General features: G+C 36.9%; 1 protein-coding gene across 2 annotated transcripts in view; it reads right to left on the bottom strand.

The window, feature by feature from the left end:
- Nucleotides 1-948: 948 nt before the first annotated feature.
- LOC135210140 (ceramide glucosyltransferase-like) overlaps nt 949-26,389 on the bottom strand; it is a 153,669-nt gene continuing 128,228 nt past the window's right edge. For both annotated transcript variants that reach the window (XM_064242960.1, XM_064242959.1), the window contains exons 4-9: nt 17,183-17,285; nt 16,387-16,601; nt 12,862-12,991; nt 11,675-11,825; nt 10,660-10,849; nt 949-4,732 (exon numbers count right to left, since the gene is read on the bottom strand). In XM_064242960.1, coding sequence (XP_064099030.1) covers nt 4,550-4,732; nt 10,660-10,849; nt 11,675-11,825; nt 12,862-12,991; nt 16,387-16,601; nt 17,183-17,285 — 972 coding nt within the window. In that variant the 3' untranslated portion in view covers nt 949-4,549. The remainder of the gene's footprint in view (nt 4,733-10,659; nt 10,850-11,674; nt 11,826-12,861; nt 12,992-16,386; nt 16,602-17,182; nt 17,286-26,389) is intronic.

A 26,389-nucleotide genomic window follows, 5' to 3' on the forward strand; every position in this document is an offset into this window, starting at 1 on the left:
TGGTCATGATGCCAAGCCCCAGGACATCCCTAAGACCAGTAGCTGGGCAGCTGTTGGATGGTCATGATCCCAAGGGTAACACAGTCTTGCTTTAGTCATTAGGCTCAAAGTTTATGCATGGCAGAGTTTCCCTGGCCAGGTCACTGCCTAGAACTGCACTGTTTTGCTTACTGAATAGTGCTACATTGACCTATTTGTTTGTATGGTGTTTTTACGTTGCATGGAATAAGTTATTATTCAGCAACGGGACCAACGGCTTTATGTGACGTCCGAACCATTTCGAGAGTGAACTTCTACGTTGACTCATGCACAACCAAGCATGGGTTGACTCAAAACTGAATGTATGCTCCTGTTTGCCATGCTCAAGCAGGTTTAGCCTAGCAGGTTGTGCTCGCTCAGTATAGCAGGAGGAAAGCTGAGGTGATTGAATGTGGTCAACATTTTTACATTTTAATTATGATTCGGCATTGATAGCTCTGCTTTCCATAGGTTGTGTTCACTAGGGCAGATATGTTGTCATAATACTGTCACTCTTCCACTTCAGCAGACACCAGCAGTTTGGACAGCCGTTACTGGTGAAAATTGTGCAAACAGTGCTCAACAGACACTTCAAGTCATATAACTGATTATGAGAGGAATGGGCCCAGGAGGCCTCTTGAGTGGCCACCTGACACTTTGTTTCATTTCTGGAAGAATCTCTGTGGGTAAGACTAGTTGCTGCCCTATCCTACAGCTTCCCGAGCTTTGGGTTGTCTAGGTCCTTTAGGATGGGTACAAGTGCTCTTTAATGAGTTGGAACATCTTCCCTTGACTCGTGCAGTTTCATTTGTTCACCTTATAATATTGGTTATTTAATTAGTTTTGTTAGTAATTTTTGGTTCTTCTACATTTTAGGTTTACTGCAAGTGGTTGGGGCTTATAATGATAAGGCTTCAAAGACACCGACAGTTACAAAAAAAGACGTTTATTACCATCGTGGTTTAACAAAATTTCAACTTCCAAGAAGTATACAGTACATGGGAATGAGAATTAGCCACAAAGCTTTTTAAGCTGGCAAATTAACTGGGTCATTGAAAAAATTCCTCGCTATAATGTGTAACAAATTCCTACTCTTAACAACTTTGATTTTTAGATCTGTATGTAGTGCAATAGCTAGAAAATATTTTTATGTGCCTACCTTTACAACTGGCTTTGTTCACAAAATTAATGCTACAGAACATGAAGCATCTTTGTGACAACTTTTTCTAGTTAAACTTCTTCATGGGTTTTACTGCTTTAAAATTTGCTCTTCAACAATCTCAAAACATATCAACTTAATTTGAACTGAGTTTCAATTATATTTTGTAAAATTTACTTTTAATTTTGTTAAATTCTGGTGCTGGATGAAAAATATAGTGACATTGCTTAAATAAATATGTATGCTCCTTGACAAATATAAAAAAATTAATACAATTATGACTGAATATGCTCCATAATAAGAAAATTATGATACAAAGCAAATAATGAATTTACAAATGTAAAAGTATAAATTTGGTTATGTATAATGTGCAATTACGTTGATAAAGTTGATAAAATTTGTAAATCTTAACAACAAAATTGCTTATACATACTATAGAATTCTATTATTTATAATGTTCAACCCAAAATTGCATTTTATTTTAGAAGCAACCGCCCCATTTCCAAATACATCAGCTCGAGAGATGACTAGAATGAAGGGTGCTCTAACATTCTGCAACTGCATTCATTTATGTAATATTTTCCTTGGATTTGAACAAATTAAGGTTACATAAAAATTTTTTTTGTAAAGATGTTCATATTAAATGGCAATACATATAATTAAAAAAAAAAAAGCATACTGTACACTCACAGATATAACTGTTCAGGAGGCTTTGTACCATCAAATTGCTTCAAATTAGCTCTTCCTAACTGATATAAGATAGAACTTGCTAAATGAAACTGTAATAATGTTTGGTGACAATTATAAATACTTATGAGTTATGCCTACTGTAATATTTAGTAATTCAGTAATCAAAGTAACCAAAATAAGTTTAATGAATATGGACAGCAAATCACAGACAAATGAAGGAAACACTTAAATAAGTTAATGAGGCAAATATTGTAAATGGCACAAAAGAACAGGAACAAGTCGGGACTTTTGATTCCTCAAAAAGCCAGTTTTGCAGTTTCATGAATAAATTTCTCAGTACCAGTATAGTAGGTTTCCCACATTTGTATATATGGCAATTGTATTATGACTAGATAAAAATTGTTTAAGCTCAGAGCTTAAAAATACGTCTCTAACCAATCTGTTCACACAACTAGGCAACACTGCAAAAAAAAATAAGTATGCCGTACCAGAAAATTAAATTGGTCTAAATATTAAAACTGTGTGTTCTGGAATGTAGCAAGGAACACTACTCAAGATTCAGTTTTGAGTTTTCTATTATTAACAAAGGCTAGAGCACTTAATTTGTGGATTAAACAAAAATTATCTGTAAAATAGTGGCACACAAAGGTTAAACTTGATATAGAAAACATGCCTCCATGACAATGGCACATTGATTTTCACTTAAGAGTTAATTTGAAGACACTAATTTTGACTGAAGTACCAGAAACAGCACACTGGAAAAACACTAGTCTTTAATGATGAGTTAATTTAGTGAATTTATTTTTAAATGGTGACTTTGTTACTGGGCAGCAGATCAAAGTACAGAACTATAAATATGGATAGGGAGCTAGGGGACCAGTACTCCTAAACAAGATCATATTTGGGTGCTGAATTATATGGTTTTGGCAGAAATAAACTTCTCTGAAAATTTTTTAAATATTTGTCCTGTACAACCACAAGGGGAAGTTGCAACTTATATTTTGTCTTGCACAAAGCCAGAGTGAACCAATATGACTTACACAAACCATAATAGGTATTTCTGACTAAGTGTAAATCATTACTGATATACACTTAAATTTTAATGAATTTCTGAAATATGCTCAAATGTAGACAATAAGAAAAATAAATTTGAGAATTGCAAAGACAATCATAAGTTTTATAAAATCAACTTGCAATATTTTTTCATAAATTATATATATAATATGGTCATGTTTTGTACAATCCTTGTATGGATTAAGTACTCAATCTGCACTATTGTTTTACCTCTACAACACATCCAAGTAAACTTCCACTTTTTCAAAATCTCTGTAACAAAAGACACTTAAAAACACTTATCAAATGCGTTGAGCAAAAATTCTTGGTTCCTTTGACTTAGCAAACTAATAACAGAATATTTTCACTTTTAATGAAAAAGTCATTAAATGCAATTGAATGCCACATATGTAAAAGGCACAAAATACAAGCACTATGTCAAGCACTCCAAATTCCAAGCACATGTGGCTTCACAATAAATGGCAAGACCTTTATATACATACTAAATTGGTTTGTGCCTTTCTTTTTATCCTGTCTATTCATGTATCCAAACAGTAACATTAACACTATACATGATGTACTTGTACACTTATGTACAAAATCAAGAGATTTGGCTTTTTTCTGTAGTTATCACTTCACAAAACATGCATTTTACAACTTGTGACTGATCACTCCAGAGGAAATATATTTTGTATATTTTGAATCACATTGTTTCACTTAGTATTATCCACTGATAACTACTGTACCCATTTTTCTCTTAGGGATATGATTGTACTTGTTAGGGTGATGGTGACAAGTCAAAATTTCATAAATGCCAACTTTCAGATGGCAGCAGTGCTCAAATATTGTCTACTACAATGCAGTCTGCAATTAATAAAATGTTGCATACATTTTCATTATAAAGTAGGACGGACTATGCTTTTAAAACAAACATTTGGCACTGTTCCACCTTCTTTTCCAGTGGTGAGGGCATGACAAGTTTGCTTTTGTAAGACTAACAGTTGATGACACTTTTCAGTTGCTATTTATACATACAAATATATACATCACACTACTACAATATAAAGGCAAAATCATATAATAAAATTTGATTTCTTTAACTAATTATTTATGTGAATTTAAAGTTGCTTAAACATGCACTAATTTTAATAAATTTTCTCCCAATTAACTTGCACAAAGATGTGGTGTTTATGGAAAAAATTTGGAGAGAATTTCCTAGAAATGCCACAGAAACTAAAAACACACCTCTTTACATAGAAATAGTTTAACTTCTATACCATTTGACTGCCAAATATCAGCATACAAAATACAGTAATTACAAAATTCTTGTCACAATATGGACCATCATGAGATAAGCCCCTCCAATAAATGGATACATGGCAAGCACATCCCTACACATGAAGAAGCAAAGCTACAATTGGTGGTAACAGGCATTGTAGTTCATTAGGATGAGTATGAATACAGTACATATCACAGTGTGTCCACGCTTGTTCAATAGGAGCACAGTTGCTGCAAATCACCAGTTCACAGTTTGCACTGGAGCAATGTTCTCTTTTTACTTTCACCAGAGATGCAGTCTGTTTGCTGTGCTATTGCTCATATTAAATTTTCAATATATGATAATTGCATTCACATGACAGTTACTCTGGTATTCACTGGTTCCGCCACACCCCACCAACGTAGCTTATAAGACCCAGTGCGCCAGGTTATGACTGGGTTCCAGATTGCATGTAGGAAAATGAATATTGCGCTAACTTCCCTGAAGCACCAACTTATAACAAATTCGAACTTGCTGAAGGGAGGTGGCCCATTCTGAAAAGAGTAATGCACCTTTAAATAAATAATTTGTTAAATAATTAGTATTAAGTTTAGCTAATGGTTACCATGACAATTCCACAATAGCAACATGAATACAGTTTATTTCCAAATACATTAATATTGCATTTTTATGCCAAGGCCAAATGAACAGGGAAAGAAATATTCAGGAAAGCTATGTATGGAAGTAAAAGGGCAAAGGCCAGTAGAAAAGCCCAAAAAATCTTGGTATGTTCATACCGTTAGTAGTTTAGCCAAACCACAAAGCTTAAACTCTTGGCTCTTATAGAGCTGGCCTGAAGGGTTTGTTTTAATTTTTTGAAGATAGAATAACTCTAAGAAAACAAATAATTAGCTAGACAGATGCAAGTGGGGAGATCACTTCACATCTAAGCTTGTAGAAGGAAACTCTAACAGAAGTAAATGATGATTAGTTGATAAAAAAGGACTGAACAGACAAGTCAATGATGTTGATAAAAAACTAATGAACAGAAAACCTATTTCCTTTGCTTTTCTCACACCTGAAAGGAATGAAAAGGAGGAGGGAGTTATTCTGAAGAAAATTAAAAGGTAACCGAGTTCTTACGATGGAAAGCCCTCTTGAAAACTGGAACATATACTGCAAGAATTATCTAAAAAGTTATTGGGAAAATTTAAAAGCCTGACATTGGTAAGCCAGAATAATTCACAGTAACAAGTTAAATACAAGTACTACATACAAAAATGGTTTTTCTCCAAAATAAATTGCTATTTTGTGGCCTTACAGATATCGTGCTCGTTTTAGAGAGGAATGTTTTTTTTCTAGTTATTACATAGCCTAAGTGAACCAACATGTTACAACTACTCTTTGAAGTCTTTGCTATTCAATAAACTGCAATTTTTTTTAATTTTTGCAGCTGGATAAGCCAAAAATGTAGATTCTGACAAATTTCCTTAAATGGTTTATTTTCCAAAGTTAGCACTGTATTTGCTGTTGGTTGAAGTTCATACATTCACACAAGTTGGTACCAACTGTTGTGTCTAACCGCATTCTCTACATACAGGGACTGGGCCTTGTGAACTATATAGCAACATGGGGAATGTGAATGTGACCATTACAGACAAAAGACAAAATTACTTCAATATAGAATTAGTCTATAATTAATTTCTTTTTTCAAAAATTTGGCATTCAATAAAATTCGACTTTCTGGGATGTTTGTCATGACCTCTAGGTAACCCTTAAATGATTCTCATTCTTGGCCAGGAATGATGGACCAGGTGACAATAGTAACTGATTATCAGGAGTTTGTGTGATATATCGTCCCCGTCTAAGAGAGCCCAATTCACTTATATGTAAGGGCTGCTGTTGCTAATGCCACCAGGAAGATCACTTTTTGAAGCATGTGAGTTGTGCTTGTGTTAGGTCTGCTGAATTGAGGGGTACATACAAGTCTAAGTACCTTTGTCAGGAACCAAGTGATTGGAAGTCTTCAGGGAGAGGGTCTTTGTATAGCAAAAGACTGCAGAAGGAAAGTGACAACTTCTATGCTGGAATTAATCCTGAACCCTTAAAGCAAGGGTTTTGTTAACACTGCCTAGTATGCTTTAATTGTTGTAACCGCAAGACGCTTGTCTTCAAAGAGGTATAGAAGACAATTTAAAAGTGTTTCTATATAAATCTTGACTGGGCTCTCTATGGATATAATCTAACCATATCTTTCATATGAACTGGTATTGCCGGATAGATGATGTCCATAGTTTTTGCATGGCTACCTAGCAATGTTGGGTGAGTAGTTTTCATGGTAGATTATATTTAAAAATCCCCGTGACAGTCTCATCTTAGAAAGGAGGATGCGCAAATGACTTTCCCTCCAACTTTCTGGGATAGTACAGCAGTCAGTCGTGGAATTGATTTCTTAGCTTGTTGCTGAAGTTAAGAGTTTGTTCAAAACCTTCGAAATCTGGGACAATGGAGGAAAAAGAAATATAGTCTTCCACTTCTTCCAGTCTTGTAGGAAGGCATCTCTTGCTGTTGGCTTGACTGTCCAAATTCGGAAACACATACACTGGGAGTTTGTGATTCTCATATGTGGCAAACAGGCCCACTTCTGGTTGTCCAAGTAGGTTGGCTATTGTTTGAAAAGAGGGTGGTTGTCCTATGCCCATTCTATTGAGGCTGTTGCTTTCCTTGACAAATAATCTGCTGTTACATTGTGAGACCCTGTAAGGTGAATTGCAGACAGGTGCCACTTCCTCACAGGTTAAGAGATATGGTAAGCGTGATCCCAATTTCTTTATGCAGGACATTGCAGTCGTGTTGTCTATAACCAACAGGATGTCTCTTCTGGGGGTTTGAGTTTCTTGAGAGACAAAAAGACAGCCATCAGGTCCAGGAAATTGATATGACAATTCTTTAAAGTAGTAAATCACCTCCCTGCCACCTGACAATCCTCTCAATGTTCTCCCCAACCTGTAAATGATGGAGGCGTCGAGGTGACCTGTTTTGCCAAAGATTCCTTCCAGGTCCAAGTGAGGATTCCTCTATTTCCTCTGCAGGATGAGCCTGGGGAGTAGTGGGGACTGATGTTACTGGGTTTTGGCCCAAATATGGATTTTCAGAGGAGTTAAGTATATGCTACCCAAGTTCTGCAGGATAGATATAATCTCCCTCTTCCTCACCCTAGGACCCAGCGAGACAGTCTAAAATGGGCAGTTTCGTCCTTAAAGCTTGCTACCATGAGCATACTATGAAATGACTATACAAATTTATCCTGATTATTACAGGGACTATGTTCAAGGCAGGTGGTATGGGCCGTACCCACCGGCAAAAAACGTACCATACTTAAAAAGGGATTTCTTCTTAATCTGGTTAGGCTACTACCTATTTTAGGTTTATATTTTTTAAAGATATAAACTACATAAGATATTAATATGTAGCCTTATTGATTAGCTAGGCTACAAAGTCCAAGTTATTTTTATTGAGCCCAGTAATTTTTTATTCTTAAATATACTAGTTTGAAGTCTTACATGTACGCTCAGCTACCAAGTCATAGCAAATCAAGTAATTTTTGCTAAGCTTAGAATACCTTAGTATGTAGCCTTACAGATAAGATTGGCTATATAAAACAATCCTATTAATACTATTTTACCTTATAACTAAATTATCACTTACTCTAGGCTTAATTTAGAGTACTGTCTAATCATCATTAAAAACTTCAACACTCAAGGTTACATGTTATTTAAAACACAAATACTTAAAATGTTAGGTTAGGTTAGGCTACTATCTCATCTGGCACCGGTTGCCAATTTTTGACTAGTCTTTGACTAGTCTTCAGTTACATGGTCTAGGCTAACAATTTAACCTGATAGAATGTTTAGTAAAAGTTCACCAATTAACATTAGGTACTACCTAGTCCTGGGTTATTTAGGTATTGCTAAATATGCAGGTTATATAAAATGAAAATTGTGTAGCCTGTTTATCAAATCCTAGGAACTTATCATTTCAACATTAGGTAACTTATTAATCTAGGGTATATAAATCATCTTTAGGATACATAATCCTAGGTTACAGGCAACAAACATTAGCTACCATAGTCTTAAATTATGAATCTATTAGGCTAATAACTCATGTAGGCTAACACCTTAACTCATGTAGGCTAACACCTAGGAAATTGCAGACAACTTTATCTGAAAAGATTAACTAAATTAATAAATTGTAGAACAATTCTTTAGCTAAAAACTTCCAAAAGGAATGCAAATTCTTTTTAATTTTCACTTTCATATAAAAGGCTCGCCAAACAAAGGCTGGTTTCTATATTCAAAACAAACCTTTGTTCTACAGTTTTAAAGTAAAATATTTTTACTAAAGCTTAAAAATAAGCACTTAATTTTCAAATTTTATTGATTCCATGATCCTCGATGAAAAAATGGAGATTGAAAAGTTTCAAACGAGGTGTCCTGGCTTGATATACCTTGGTCTGCGTTGACTAGGGTGCTAATGGATCTTGGTCTTTTATCCAGCCCGATCGTAAAACGAGATGGCCATAGCGAATGCACAACAGTCACTTCTGCAGTTTTGATGTAGGAAACTGGGTACAGCTTCACTGAAGACAAGACAAAATGCCTTCTTGTCTTTGAGTCCATTATACTCTATCACTTGTCATAGTTTTGTTTTGTATGGTGTTTTTATGTTGCATGGAACCAGGGTTACTCAGCAACAGGACCAACGGCTTCACGTGACTTCCAAACTATGTCGAGAGTGAACTTCTATCACCAGAAATACACATCTCTCACACCTCAATGGAATGCCCGAGAACTGAACTCATAGCCCCCGAGGTGGTACGCCAACACCATACCGACCGCCACTGAGGAGCTACTTGCCATAGAGTTTATAATTTTGACACAATACCTGGCTACAAGACCAGGCTAAAAGATATTTCTTTGATATTAGTCTAGTCACCATGGGTCGCTGGCACACATCATGGAGGGTAACTCCTTTGATGATGAAACAGTGATTACGCTTTCAAAAATTTAACAATTAGATAAACTGAAAATGTTAAAAGATTCTGACAATTTAATTCATGTTTCTTCCCAAAATACATTTTTTTTTGTAAACTGGACACAAATCAAGTCCAATTGTAGTTTTTTCTGTATTCTGAGATTGGGTCGTTAGGATTACTCAACAAACAAATACCCACTGATCAAATTAAAATGACTAGAACACAAAGATATTACTCTAATATGGTGCCTTTTTTGGAGTGAAGACACAACAATCTACCAGTGGTTGTGATCACACTCACTTTTCCACAGTGGCTGGCATTAACTAAAGATGATGAGTTTTACAATTAAGCACTTACAAGAATAGTTATTTGATAAAAGTACTTACAGCATTTTCTTTAATGCCTGCATTAACAGGTGTCATATAATTTGTGGAATAAAAACTCTGAGCTGGCCAAAAGGATTTTTAGGACAACACTAGAGAGCTTCTATAACATTCCTAGTTCTACTGAAAATTAGGCTTTAATTAGAGGAATATGATGTGTTGTAAGCTGCCCTGTGATGTCCAAAAGCAGGTCTGTTACCTCCAAGTTCAGTAGGAGTGTCCATACAAACCTCTGGTGTAGTGATCACTAGACAAACGCCTGCTAGAATATCACGGTTTCCACCAGTGTAAAAAGTACAATGGAGTGAGAGTACTTGATATGATGTAATAAAATTGGATGTGTGTGGGAGAGAAATACAGAAGGTGAACTCAATGCACTGTACTACACATTTATCAGGTGGTGTCACAAGAGGGGCTCAATACTGAAGTACCGATGGATTACAAGAATTTTGATGTAGGATGTAAAAAGAGCAAATGGTTGATGGTAGCAAAAAGGATTGTGTTGGATTAGTGAATAAAAATAATGGCTCATGTGAGAGAGCCTGGATTCAGTTTCAAGTGCAATCTTTTTATTGCTGCATCAGGAACCCTGATCTATTCACTCCCCCAGAAGTTGACTGATAATTTGTACATAGAATCTTACATACTCATTCATAATAGCTAATATAGGCAGTCCCCAGGTTATGACGGGGGTTCCGTTCCTATGCTGCGACTTAGGATGAAAAACAGCGTAACCTGAGGCAGCGTTGAAAAGCCTAAGTAAACTTTACTTTTACTCCTCTGGATGACTCTTGACAATGACGTAACCTGTATATAGAGTGAGTTTTTCATAAGAAAACCTCCAAATTTTAATTATTCTGCCAATTCTGGATCCATATTAAAGTTCAGTCTTCCGTTGGACTGGTGACGTAAACCAGGAACATGCGTTGGAACCCAGGAAATAGTTCTCGATGAATACATTTGAAGAGCATCATAACCTTGGAACATGAACAAAATCCAACATAACCCGGGGACTGCCTGTAGTAGCATTTTTAATTCAGAAGTATCAGGTTTCTTTGCTTACCTGAACAATGTTGAGCATAATCCAATCAGCAAGTGACCAAGTAAGGGTGTGAAACAGGAAAAATGTAAGGTAATCTGCATGAAACAAGACTGTAGCTGCCCATGAAGCCACCAGTCCGAGTATCATGCATTCACTGAAGGGCTCCAAAACGATGGTATGAGGAACCATTGCTACACGTAATTTACACCATCTGCAAATAAAATCATATTTTTAGGAAAAATATTTTTAATAAAAGAAGGAAATACTTTTCACATGGTACAGAGCTCCACACTTCTACCGAGTTAACTCTATATCCAAAATAAATGAAATATAAAGTTAATCACAAGGCACATAAAATTTAACTGAAAAGTTTGAATACTGTTCCTATACGGAATTGGTTCCACATCCCCCACCCCCCATGTAAGCTCTAAACAACAAATGATAGCAAACCCCATGTAACTTGGAAGAGTAAAATATACTTTATCAAAATAAATATAAACATTAGAAATGAGTAAAAATAACATTAGAATGTCTGTATACTATGACATAGTATTGGTACTTGTATCACTAGGAAACATCCATGATGGCTTACACAAACTATATAAAAACAATTTGATATGGTCCACTTATATTACAGAAATCAATTAAAAAAATAGTTACCTACAATAAAATTACTGTTCTCAGTTCTCAATGCCCTAGTTCTTTGTTCTATAGCAACTTGGGCAGCAAGATTGATTTTTTTTTCCTTTAAAATCAGACAGCCTTTTCACTAAACAGAATCCCATACATATATGAATTGCAATCGTTTACCATACATCACACTCAACATCACAGATATGAATGCAAAGCATAGCATATGTCAGCTGCCATGAATGACCACGTTTATCTATCATTTAACCTTTCTAAATATACACACCTGTACATTATTTTGGCATAAATACCTATTTAATCTAAGTCCATAAAGCCATGGAAATATGTGGGTAATTATGTGAAAATAACTTCATTTCACTTGATCTGCAAGCAGATGTCGCCTCACCTTGTTAGCCTGGATAAAAAACTCTTGACTCGCGAGATTCCAGCATTCTGCCAAGCAGGTTGCGAAGAAATGCGAATTCCCCAGCCTTGATCCTGGATGTACTTAGCAAAAAAGTAATCCTCAGCTAAGTAAATGCCAAATGCACTTATGCCTGCAAATGAAAAATTGTCTGTGACGGATGCAAAAGAAAAGATGAACAAGTCTCGTGCCAAAGAATGTGTCACTGCCAGATGCACGTCAATATAATGACTAACAAAAGAATGACTGAATCATTCACCTAATGCCTCGGCAATCCTCCGTGAACATGATCTGAATTTAGTTTTCAGATGAACTCCTTTTCATTCACTCTTGAGGATGCACTGCAAAATACTCTATTACCATGAATTCAGCATAGGAATGAAAATATACTATTTCAAAATCTAATCTTCAATGTGGGTATAGTATTTTTTTTGTTATTAATAGTAAGGGCATTAAATCATAGCAACAGATTATATATATATATATATATATATATATATATATATATATATATATATATATATATATATATATATATATATATAATATATATATACATATATATATGTATATATATATATATATGTATGTATATATATATATATATATATATATATATATATATATATATATATATATATAAATTATTTCGTGTTTCTATATACGTATATGTATATAAATGTATATATATATATATATATATATATATATATATATATATATATTATATATATGACTGGTAAAAGTGTTCTGTAACAACAGAATTCCATCTAATAAAAGGAGCCCATAAAAACACCAAAATGTAGAGAGAAAAGTACTATATTTCAGAGACTGCTGTCTCTCTCTTCAGTATATACCTGAAGAGAGAGACAGCAGTCTCTGAAATATAGTACTTTTCTCTCTACATTTTGGGTGTTTTTATGGGCTCCTTTATTAGATATATATATATATAAATTATCTCGTATTTCTATATAGATAAAATCTAACAAACATGGCTAACTACTGTAAGAAACAAAAACCTTCATCTTTCAAAAATAAAATGAATAGAATTTTCACCCATGAAATTACAAAGAAAAAGTGCACCCATTTCACTACTTGTAACAACGTGCTCACTGAATTTTCTCTACTTCTATTACAGAATATTTATCACCCCATTGCATTATCCTTACCTCCAGCTTCATCCAAGACCTTCTTCCTCATTAGACAGGACATGCCGGTACAGCAATTGACACCGAAGCCAAGGGCGTCCAGCAGTCCCAAGAACAGATACATTCGGGCATGACTCGTGCCGAAGAAAACCTGTTGCAGAGATAGATGAATTACGCAATTAGTGTTTTCAAACTCTAGGTACATATATTTATCCTAGTAACACACCAAAAACTCACAGGTTGCATGTTCCCAGGTCAGGGGCATTTATCATACGTATGTAATTCCTTGTGGGTGTGAGTTATTCACAAGTAAAGTGACTGAGATATGGAGGGGTTGAATAAATGTATCATACACTGCTTACTGGTAACACAGTACAGTACTACTAATAAACAAGTTGAAAATAATAGCATGTCTGGTATACCCCACACATGAACAATAAATATACGTCTCCTATAAGTGCAAATACTTGTTAAATACAAATGAATCAATAGAATTATTTAAAAATTTCACTTCAATGATTCCTCTAACCCCTTCTCTTTTTCATGTTTTACCAACTAGTCTCATTAATATGAGGAAGACATTTAAATAAATGACGAATTACGAAAATACTTAGGCATTAACCTCAAAAGACACCGAAATGTTTTGACTTTGCACCTTAGAACCTAGTGAACATATAAAGGGGGAACAGTGTTGAATATAAATGGAACAGTATTTACTTCCCTGTCTTTAAAGTTTACACCTCACAAATCGAAAGATCGATAAATGAAGAGAAGAAGCCAACACCTTTGTTCTTAACCTTATGAAAGAAGGCGGCAAGACCGGGAACCGCTCTCTCCAACAGACAAATGTAAAATTAAGCAAGTCGTGAGTTTGAACAAATTTAAGGAGATATATTAGTCTTTTAGAAGGCGTAAATGCTGTAATGAAAACTGAACCATTAGGAAGATTGTCTGAGTAGAAGTCAAATGTTTACTGAAACGAACAAATAGAAGAATGTTATCCCAAGGAAAAAGGGTCACACAACCACATCGAGTCTAGCGCACTGATTCTACCGTATCCGACGGCGGTAACCTGACCGTAATTTATTTTTAATTGACTGGTTCACGTTGTAATTTGAAGTAGCAACAGCCGAGAAGAATTCAACGTGGAATCTATGCCACTTCAAATCAAAATACGGCTACAACACAAAAGTAACTAACTACCCTTTCAAATGCGTATAAAATTGTTACCAAAAAGGACGTACAAATGAAACATTCAAATACATGTCTACGTAAATGTATTTAGAAAATCATTATACAAATATAAATCATAAGCTAAATCAGTTTCCGAATGAAACCCAACAAATTCTCGAAACGGCAAGAATTAGATATAAGTGACAGTCGACAGAAAAAATGAGGGTGGGGAGGGGGAGGGGGGACGGAACGCCGTGAATAAATCCTCAAAACTATGATTGCATCTTTAACAGAGTAGACACACGTACACACAGAGAGAATGAAAACAAATAAGAAGGAAAGAAACTGGCGCCAAAGAGAAAGGGGAAGAAAAGTTAAAAGAAAACGATGGGCTCAATGCCAACCGACGATCGGCTCCCCTTTCCCACCAACTTCTCTGACCACCTTTGAATTCTCTTGCTTGTTGCTACAACAAGTTTACACCACTCGCAACCACATTGGTTAGTGGTTTGGCTTCATCGACAATAACAGAAAGTTCATCTGTATGTAACATACAAATAATATAAAGTACATCTTTCTGTAACACACACACACAGATTAACGCTCCCATGCCATCTGCTTATTGCGGTAACTGGAGTCTGGCCATCACTAGGATGGATTACACTTATGGATTGGAGAGAACCGATACCTAGACGTTAATAACAGATTGATGTTGGAAATGATCACATTTGTGATAGGATCCGTCATGATCTTAGATCCCCCAAAGGAGGAGTTACCTTTTAGACTTAAGGCGGCTCGCCCTTTATTCAACCCCATAATGGCACAACTACTTCGGGACTGTCCTTGAGATGAGTCTCCGCCAATGACTACAAGCTCAGTTATTCTCCCTTGCTACCATTTACCTCTATACTCTGTTTTTTTTTTCCCATCTGTTCATCTGCCTGTGGTGGTCGCGCATGGTAACACTGCGTCCCGGGCTTTAAATAGTTACGCTATGTGTAAGTTTTAGGTAAATAAAAGGATATCTGGGAGTACAGTTGCAACTGAAAAGTGTTTTAAGAATTTACTGTATGCGAATTACACCGTTAATATTCGAAATAGGATATTATTGAAAGCCCAGGACGCAGTGTTACCATGCGCAAACACCGCAGGCGGATGGACAGTACACCAGACAGACAGTCAACTAAACCCTCTCCACTACATTTAGCCTTTCTTAACCCCGGAGGCGATAGACCTACTCTTTCTTTTTCACTCTGGCCTGTCGAGTTACAATAATACAGCTCCACGACTCGGGCAGAAGATAGTGCTCCTGGAAACAGCGCACATAATAAGAAAAGTGATGGATTCCTAAGGAGGCAGCATACATCCCCACACTATAAAACCACCCAGTCTAATAAGATGACTGCGATAGACAAAATAATAAAATAATAATTTATTTTGTTTACTTCGAGTTTAAATCATTTCTTGTCACGATTCCCCTAGAATTTTGTTTAGGACATTTTAAAAATAATTTTTGTTGTTGCTTTAGGCTTTTGTCGTCCTTTCCCTACTATTAACATTTTACCTGCAAATATATCTACAGTTTCAAAGTTCTGAAAAATCCATTATGGAATGATTATCCCTACCATCAGTCTTGTTATAAGTCTGACATAGCGCGTTCTGTAGGAGGCATCTCCCATAATACATAAGTTTACCCGTAATGCTAAAAGTAAAACAATGAAATATTTGTCATCAACTCCATAAACTTTTATGTGAATAAAACGATCCTTGATCATTTCATCAACTAAAAAAATACATTAAAGGTTGAGTAGAAAAGAAAGTTTACGTTACCAAATACAGCTGATATTTTCTTACGATTTGGAAATGTGTCTTGGGTTTGGAAGAGACCCAGTAAGTGAGTGGGTCCTGTGTTCAGGATACCCTAGATACAAAAATACCAACACCCGATAACGCGTGCTCTTTAAGAGCGGTAGCATCGTAGCTGTGAGGTTTTTCTTGAAATGGGGTCATGTCATTTTATATAAATCAGAAAAATACAACATTCCGTCATGCAAATAATGACCGAAAAGAAAATAGGAATGGTGTCTAGTTGTCTCCTTACACACACACCCACCCACCTCGATGACCGCGAGATCGATTCTCGTTCAATCTAATAAACGATCCTTATGTCGTTATCCTGACTAAACAAAACACACGAGAACAACAGAACAAAACATAGGTTATCAGTCACAACACAGTTTTTACTGGCAGACACAAAAAGACGTCCGTGGACATCTTCGCGACCTCATCCACATCAAGGTATATCATCCACACTTAGGCCTAACGAAATCAGCCTCTAACGAGAGAGAGAGAGAGAGATCCCGGTGCTCTTACCTTTTCGAGGATGGCTGGCCACCCCTTTCTGTCGCAAGTGAAGGGCATCTGGTGGACGATGCCGACGTCGGCGGTCATGTGATCGACCATGTCGGTCAGCGTGTCTTCCTTCATCATAAGACCCGAGTCGGATATGAGGATCAACTCGTGTTTGGCAGCCAAGTATCCCGGCTGCATATTATTGATCTTTGGGTTGACGCCTACTTCTAGACCACCTGCGAATAAAAGTGGGAGGACATTCAGAAAAACGTCACGATTTATTCATATTTACACGAGTGGTGTCCATATGCAGGTTAAAACAACGTTTGTCTTACGGCGATTCTATGCTTTTGACCAACTGCCATTCCATGTGAAGACCGTCCCATGGAAATTAAAGGACGGAAGAAAAACATTATCTTAATTTCTTCCAGCACAACTCTCCCCAGTATTTACGGGAATACTATACTGTTCTCTTATTTATCATTAGAATTAATTTATTTGCTGGTATTTATGACAATTAGTGAAAAAACCCAATATTATCTTTTGTGTATCTAAAAATGATAGAGCTGGGGTCTTATTAAGGCTTATCTTTATAACTTTGATGATTTGGTACTAACACTGCAAGAAAACAACTAGAGATGCTGTTATTTATTTAAAAGAATTTTGATAATGAAACAGTAGTCACATCACTACCATGAGAACGACGAAAGCACTAATAAACAAACGCCTGCTATTCCATCACTTCCGACTCCCTCCAAAATAAGGACAAAAGAGGTCAAAGAGAAAATGGGGCGTGACGTCCCGCCCCCTCACTCACCTGTAAAACAGGAGGCGTCCACGTGAGGGTGTTTCTTCATCAGTTGCTTGACAAGCATTATGCTTGGGTCGCCTTCCTCTTGCACGCAGAAGAGCAGCTCGTACTGTAGGGGATCAGAGAGGAAGAGGAACTTAATCATTCGTACAGAAAAAAATTGAGAACAATTCTAAATTTTCTGGTACTGTGGAAAATGAGAGAGAGAGAGAGAGAGAGCTATAATTAATCCCTCATTATATTATTATTAGTAGTATTACTATTGTTGTTCAGGAGAATTACCCTATTCAAATCGAACAAGCCCACATCCAAAGAATAATATGGTGTTCATTAGGAAGTAACATGACGTGTAGGAAAATACAAACAAGATGAGATCTTACTTATTAAAAAAATAAATAAATTATGAAATAGATAAAAAAAGTACAGAAAAAAAAACAAAACACAGACAGAATCTTAAATTTTGTTCCCTTTTGCGACGAAAACTTTGCCAGAATAAAATGCCTGAGGAGAATCCTATTGACTGATCTAAATCAATCCCTCAGGAGAAGCAACAGCCAAGTTGGTCAGCCAAATTTCAAGAGCCTGCTGCTACTGCTGCTGGTGCTATGCAGCTGGCTTTACATAACTCCTCCGTTCTCCTCCTCCTCCTCCTCCTCCTCCATAGTCAAAAAGCGGAGCCTCTATCCACGTGAACAGCGTTCGCTTACCTCACCACATGTAGGAGGTCTGTCTATAGCTTCACCTTGGTCTCTCTACTGTCGCCAGCTAATCTCGCGCAGGAGGACACGCCTCGAACCAAAATACTACGGTAACAACAACCTAGGAAGTTGTTTCACTTCCCAAAAATAATTCCGAATCGACGAGGAGGATTCGGGCACTGCGACTATTACAGGGAATTCAGTTGGCAATTTAACGTTTATCAGCACCTCTTGACTCTGCTTCCATTGAATAAATGCTGGTTTATGGGCATTGAAAGAAAGGGCCTTCATTATCATACACCTCTCTCTCTTTCATTCTTTTGTTTTAAAAGTACTTTTTTCTCTTCACTTTTTCAAAACACTAGAAAACCCTCTCTCTCTCTCTCTCTCTCTCTCTCTCTCTCTCTCTCTCTCTCTCTCTCTCTCTCTCTTCAGGTTTTTTTAAAGAATACTTTTTTCTCTTTAATTTTTTAAACAGTATAGAAATTTTTCTCTCTCTCTCTCTCTCACACTAACACTGAACTGTGCTCTATCACCTCTCCTTCAGACAAGAGACAATTATCCTTCTCAATTATTCTGCGAACGTCCGTCCTAATTAACAAAGCAGCCTGCACAACACCAGCCAGTCACCCAGCTACTTACAGTACCGAAAATAACCTCAGAGTAAAATAACAGCCAAAGGTAAATCACGTTTCCCATTTTTTATTGAATTTTTTGATATCCTTAAAAGTCACACTCATAACCATCATAACCAATCTCAAATTTTCAGCGAACCTTTTGATTTCCACATCGCCGAGTTCATTTTTTTTTAATCATCTACATTCAGTAGACTCGCAATATTCATCTCATCAACACAGAACTGCATTCTGTTCAGATAGCATCTCACTAGTCGCATACTGAAGACCTATGGACCCTCAACATCACTGCATTTGATCTTAAAACCGTTTCCTATCTGAAAATCTCGTTCGTCTTCTACAAATATTGGAATGGAATGGAATATAGAGTTTAGGCCAAAGGCCAAGCACTGGTACCTATGAGGTCATTCAGCGCCGGAAAGGAAATTGAAAGTAGGTAGCTTTGAATGGTGTAACAGGAGGAAAACTTCACAGCAGCTGCACTATGATATAATTGTTAGGAGAGGGTGGATAGCTAGAGGGAAGAGAGAGATGAATGGAGGGACATTAAAAGTCAAAAGAATGAAAGGGGTTGGAGCTAGGGGCCGAAGGGCCGCTGCAAAGAACCTTCAGAAGTGCCGACATCGTCTCCAAATATTTCATTAGCTCTTCAACATCATTTCTCTCCCTTTCTTTTCTCCTTGTAATTTAATGTTCTTTATCATTATATTATTATATATTATTTTCCGGTAGTCTACATCAAAGCCGAACCATCGCTCTCTTTCACACTGCACATTGCCTTTTGAATCTTTCCCAAATTGTTTGCCTTAATATTCGTGGCCACACCTGGCACCTTTCCCCTTACATAACAAATTCTTTGCAATTTTAATCTTCAATTAGAACCTCTATTCGTGAATCATCGTTACTCACTCCAACTTTCCTATGCATGCTCCTCTTGCTCTAACACCTGTTTTCCCTTCCTCTGGTCTTGAACCAATATAATCTGGAGCTTTCCTCTGATTTGGAGTAAGTTAAAAAATCAAGATTTGGTTTTCGCTGACACCGAGTATTTCGAACTCACTAATTGTATCATACCTTCTCATGTATGTCTATTTTTGTTTCAGATCACCAAGGTCAACCACCCTTTCCTCCTCCAAATGCATTCAGAACCCCTATACACTTAATACACTTAAATAACAGAAGCTTTCACAGCTGTTAAAAAAAAAATAAAAATAGCAAGAGGAATGGGGCTGCACATCTCACACCATATACTGTTTTAACGTACAAGAGAAAGTTGCCGCCGTTAGCCTTATATGAAGAGGACAGACACTCCGGCATTTAGGGATTTCTAACTCCCAATATTCTAAAACCCTTTCGATGATGATGGTGCTTTTTGGCGCTGAGAGACGGCGTTATAAGTTTCCACAGCTATGACCTACTATTACTTCCAACCAGCAAAGCCAAACTAGTAACCTTTACTAAGACTCCGGTGGCCGCCAGTGAATTACACTGAACTAATACATACATACACACACAGCCTACGTAGGTTCATAATACATACATATACATACACACACACACATATATATAGTATATGTATATATAGCATATATATAATCCAAATTCAAAATCACGAGCTTTCCCTCAAGAGTACTGGGTAGATGGGATGGAGTCATAGTAAAAAAAAAAAAAAATTACAGTGATTTACGCGAATAACAAAAATACAGAACGATTCAAGGCTTATAAGATAAACTGCTACTCGTAATGCACTGATATCTATTAAACCTTTTGTTCTGTTGCTTGAAAAGAGACCCAACCTTTCAACAATAATATAGTACGAAAAGAATATCGGCTTAGCTGTCATATCGAAATTTCCGGAAAAAAATTCCGAAATTCTACACAGCTAATATATATTTCCATTTTCCCCAAAAACTCTCACAACGTCTGAATAATTCTAGTGTCGTGGAAAAATCTGGCTACACGTAAAAAACAAGAGAGGAAAAGGACCAGAATTTCGGCAACAAAAATATTCCATTTTATGCGGACTTCGGCGGCCACCATAATCCACATCTTTGGAGGAGATCCAAAATAGCCCCAGGCCAGGTAGGCTTCAGGTCTATATGTATAAAGATTCGAGGAATCCCCCCTCCCCCCTTTTTTTTCCTTTGCCTAAAACCTTGAGGATGTATGTTAGATCACGAGCTACAGCCCACGCCCACATAAATGCATTAAACTGTGTATGTATGTAATACATACGTGTGTTAAGTGTACACACACTAAATTATATAATTATATATATTACTATATATATATATATATATATATATATATATATATATATATATATATATATGTGCATGCATGTATGTATACACATACGCGTACATACATATATACAATTATACATACATACATACACAGAATACGTTAGGTTTTCTTCGATGCCTGAGTACTTGTTTAAGACATTGGGTAAATTTCCAAAATTAAGCCATCATGGATTTCAACACGGAATTCTGATACCCGATGTGTATGTATATGTATATGTGTGTGTGTGTGTGTGTGTGTGTGTAGATATATATATATATATATATATATATATATATATATATATAATTATAATTAAATCGACTTTGCAATTACCAGGCACATAAAAGTCAAATGTATCACAACAAAACTTGATGCAATTTTGAACGAGAACAGGGAAAAAAAATTAAACTAAGGTAATTAAATGAACGTATCATAGCGGACGATAACAGCCTTCCTGCGCAAGGTCTAAAGAATATGGTATTCTTTAGACCTTGTTCCTGCGGACGTAACGTCCTCCCTAAATATGGCAGTGGGGTCACTGTGGTCGCCCCACCCCAAGACAACTGATGACTTACCTAAGAACTACGCCAGTTATCCTTATACAACGCAGTAAGCTAACGTGTTTGTGTTTGCCCTACGCAAGACGAATATATACATATCAGGCACCTGAAGGGCGTTGTCCCAGCATAAACGCTACTTGACGAGAAGGGAAAACAAAAACAAATACAAAATCATTCATGACGTAGGTAATTATGGCGGCTTACAAAATGATGCTCACAACGAGTATGTATGTCTGCGTTAGGCAATGAATGAGCTCCATGGCGTACGGCATTCCGAAATACAGAGATGCATAGGTGGATAAATATTTATCTTCTACCCCAGAGAATGCTGTCTGTCTGTCTGTCCTCAGATGAAGAGGGCACTCATTCATCCATCCAGTAACAATGCTTCACGAGAATCTTTCTTCGTTCGGTTTTTACAATTAAAACTTGGGTCATAATTTCTTTTTCAACGAACAATTTTGATAAAGGAGGAAAAAAAATGTCTACAGTTCCATTCGAGAAGTGATTTCGAAAGTTATCACGAGATGCTGTCCGAAAATCCATGAACTTCCACGGAACTTCAGATTAGTAATAATCAATCCATCATGTTATGACAGTAATATAGCGATGTCGACAAAGAAATGATTTAACTTCCGTGGGAGTTCAATTTAGCAATGCTCCGCCGAGTCCTATGAAATCTCAACCAGATATCAATCCGATTATGCCTCGCATGAATATCAAATAGAAAACGTTCACTAAAAATAGACAGAACAATCAAAATTTGATACCAACCATCAGGTGGCAGGTCTATTTAAAGGCCGCATTTTCCTAAGTAGGAGGAAAATTTCACTTCGTCAAAAACAAATTGGGATCATCATCTAGTGAAAATAATATCGACGACAAAATCGTTCATATAGTTCACAACGTTTTAAACACAGACATTCTCCCATACAACCATTATCTCCTTTATTTTCGTCAGACTTTCTTCAAAGCCAAAATGATTTGAAAAACTTTTTTAACATCCTGCATGTGTGTACCATTTTCCCAGACTTATCTTTTCCAATAAGCCCTGGGCATAAGCTGAATTTTCTCGACACGGAAATTCTCTCTCTCTCTCTCTCTCAAAATATACACCTTCAATTTCACAGCTTTTATTTCCGCTTTTACCTCAACGATATTTATTTGCTGTCAGTTGGTGGCCTCCATTACAATCACGACACCCCAAGATTCCCCCAAAACACATAAGCGCGAACGATCGGTCCAATATAAACCTATCTAGCCTTCTTTCTCGCATTCACTTTCTAACACATACATCGTTAATCTCGTAGTTTTTCTCTTCCCTTTTAACCTTACGTTGTTTATTTTGATTCAACTGATGACCTCTCTCATCGCCAAGACTTTTTTCCCCTTTTAGATTCTCCGAAACATGCGAGTGCTACAGTGGTCGTCAAGTAAACCCCCCCCCCCCCCCAAACCCCCCCCCCCCCCCTCTCTCTCTCTCTCTCTCTCTCTCTTTCTCTCTCTCTCTCTCAACATTTACCGATTTCTGTTTTTCAGCAACGTCATGGAACAATTTAAAGTTATGGTAAATACGTTATTCAAATGTATTTTAAGCATACGCTGAACACAACCTTCTCACAACCCTAACCATAAGCCAGAAGACTATATAAACCCAATATGAAAATACAGTTTCATACATAAACCATGCACCAAGCAACAACACTTTCACGCATACATAAATGAGGGGAGAGAGAGAGAGAGAGATTGTTTGTATGGTATTTTTACGTTGCATAGAACCAGTGGTTATTCAGCAACGGGACCAACGGCTTTACGTGAATTCCAAACCACGTCGAGAGTGAACTTCTATCACCAGAAATACACATCTCTCACACCTCAATGGAATGCCCGAGAATCGAACTCGCGGCCACCGAGCAGGCAGGTCAAGACCATGCCGATCATGCCACTGAGGCGCTGAGAGAGAGAGAGAGAGAGAGAGAGAGAGAGAGAGAGAGAGAGAGAGAGAGAGAGAGAGTCCAAAACATAGACTCGGGCAACATTACGGACTCTTAGGGGGCCCAGTATAAAACATTTCCCCCCTAAAAGGTCAGAGGAGGTTTTCTTCCTTTGTAAATTTAATTCCAGAAAACGAGGGAAGGTCCCGAACATAGATTAATAGTCGTCCAGACTTTATTTCTTTATTTTGAGATTTTATTTCTTTCCTCGCCGCTGGGAAAAGAGCGTTTCCCGAGGTCTTCCAGAGGCGACCTTGTGTCAGAGCAGAAATGGCCTTTATTCCAGTATCTTTCTCAAAAGCGAAAAAATGTGGTTTCAGCGTCTTAGTCAAACCTATGATCAAAAGAACTGAGTAAACCAAGTTAAAATCTAATTAAAATAAGTAGGGGTTACATTCTATTAATAAACTTCAAAACCGGGTTCCCGTGAAGGCAAATATCTAACATTTAAGCAAAATGGTAGATTTAATGTTTTACTTAAACTTTCGATACAATTATTTGGAATAAACTAGGTTCAAATCTAATGAACCTATCGGGAAACTAAGTTCAAACCCAATTCAAACATCGGAGGTATATTTAACTCAATTTCAAATTGGAGTTCCCTTAAACTCGCATATCTTCCATTTCAGCACAAAGGTAGTTTCATTGTTTTAGCCAAACCAATGACAAAATGATTTAGAATGAACTCGGTTCAAACCTCATGAAAAGAGCGTGGGGGGGGGGGGGGGGCATGATGTTCAGTTCATAAATTTCAAAAAGGGTTCTCGTGAAAATCCTCCGGATAAAAATGGAAGATTAAGCCTTACGAGAGAAGGCTTTTCACCCAGAATGGAAGCCGGGCCAAGCGGCCCCATAACTTGCTAATTTATGACACAGGGAACGAAGCAGAGAGAGAGAGAGAGAGAGAGAGAGACTAACCTTAAAATACAGACTAAAAATTATTCATTGCCCTTATAACACTACCAGTCTCTCTCTCTCCCTCTCTCTCTCTCTCTCTCTGAACATAGGGGTATCCATACATCAGGGGAATGAACCCTTTGAGAGAGAAGAGAGAGAGAGAGAGAGAGAGAGAGAGGCGGATTTAAGTGGGGGTCACTTGGTCACGTGCCCCCGCCCCCATCAATATGAATTATATATTTTTTTTCAATAAAACATTATTAGTAGCAAAAAGTTGCTTAATTAATGATTATTTCAACAACAACTACTACTACTACTCTGTGCATATATTGTGTGTATACATGTAAGTATTAACATATATGTAACGTATGTGTATAGTTCATGTTACATATAAGAAGAAAAAGGAAAAAAAAAAAATTCTTTATCCCCTACCGAAGGCCGAGTCCATCTCTAGCTCTGCCAGGAAATGGAGCTGGTATGAGCCATCCCACCAACGATTATTCTAGGAATCCTATGCATCTTTTCCTACCTTGTTTGGGTTTAGATTCCATTCTGGAACAGCATTTACTTGTCTCGTTAAAGATCCTGAAACCTTGTACGCGATGGATCCTGTACAAGGACCCCAAACTATGCCACGTGGCATGTGCATGATTCAGACTATTCCTGGGCCTTACTTTCGACATGCGAAATAGAGGTTTCGCAATCATTTGAAAGTTCCAAAGGCAAGCGTCAAAATGATGACCCAACAGCCGTGTCCTGGCTGCACATAAACCTTTAGGTCTACACCTTTCATGAGATTACCACGTCAGCGATACTTCAAAAGTAGCATCGTTTAGGACACACTTGCCTTACGAACCGAACAGGAAACGGAAGCACTAAGCGAGAGTAGTATCTCCCGAGAATCAAGACAGTCAGTCCATTCCCCGTAACCGGCAACAGCTTTGAAACCGGTTTGGGCGAGGTTCTCTGCGAGCGGGGCATCTTGCACCACCATTCAACGTCTTACAAAGACCAGTTTTGACCAGACTCACCTTCATCCCTAGTACTACTCAAGGTTTGGTACTACTAAACCCCTTGGGCGAGGGTCGGAAAGGGAAACCAGTCGGAGTTACTTGCCACAGCCATAACAGGTGGCGCCACTTACACAATATTTAAATATTTACGAAATGGTGCTTTAGAAGAAAATGATTCGTCGTTACAAGTAAAATTCGACTGCATAAAAGAGTAAAATGAAGCCTGTGCATATTTCACAACTAACTATATCTTGTAGTGTGATCGAAATAGTGTAGTTATATATTGTTTTGTTTGTATGGTGCTTTTACGTTGCATGGAACCAGTGGTTATTCAGCAACGGGACCAACGGCTTTACGTGACTTCCGAATCACGTCGAGAGTGAACTTCTATCACCAGAAATACACATCTCTCACTCCTCAATGGAATGGCCGAGAATCGAACTCGCGATGTAGTTATATATCCTACCACTGACGTTGACAAACTCCGCGCAGTTTTCTACTAAATAAAAGCATATCAGCAACAAAATGAGAAATTAATATGAACCGGTTTTAGTAAAAATCAAACTTTCCATAACCGACGTTTCTTTCGTATGAAGTTGTGGATTCAAGTAAACTGAAAAAAAACAAGGAAAAGTTTACCTAAGTCAATATTAACACTTTTGCATGCCATAATATCGATCGAATTAATTAAGTCACATCAGCGAGGCATATCACCCCCAACAAGTCTAACTTCATGAATTTCCAATAAAAAATATATTTTTAATAACTAAGTATATATAACAATCTATAAATATACATATAATATATACTATTAATATTATAAATATATATATTTTTATATATATATATATCATTACGATATTGGACTTCTTATACGGGTATAAAAAGGATAGTTTATTTTATTTTTCATTTATTTTCAAAATTAGAAACCGTTGTGTGTTCCACAATCACGTTTCGTTTTAAGGCCAAATGAGTTCCTCTTGCAACCATGAAACTATTTGCTTCATAAATAACAAGCTCCTCTCTTAAAATAAACTTACGATTTCCTTCTCCACTCATACGTGCAACCTCCGGTTTAACTCGCATGTGACTTGTCACAAAGAATCCTTTCTTTAGGAAGTAATCGTGTG

Source organism: Macrobrachium nipponense, chromosome 39 (genome assembly GCF_015104395.2).
Source record: "Macrobrachium nipponense isolate FS-2020 chromosome 39, ASM1510439v2, whole genome shotgun sequence".
Lineage (NCBI taxonomy): Eukaryota > Metazoa > Arthropoda > Malacostraca > Decapoda > Palaemonidae > Macrobrachium > Macrobrachium nipponense.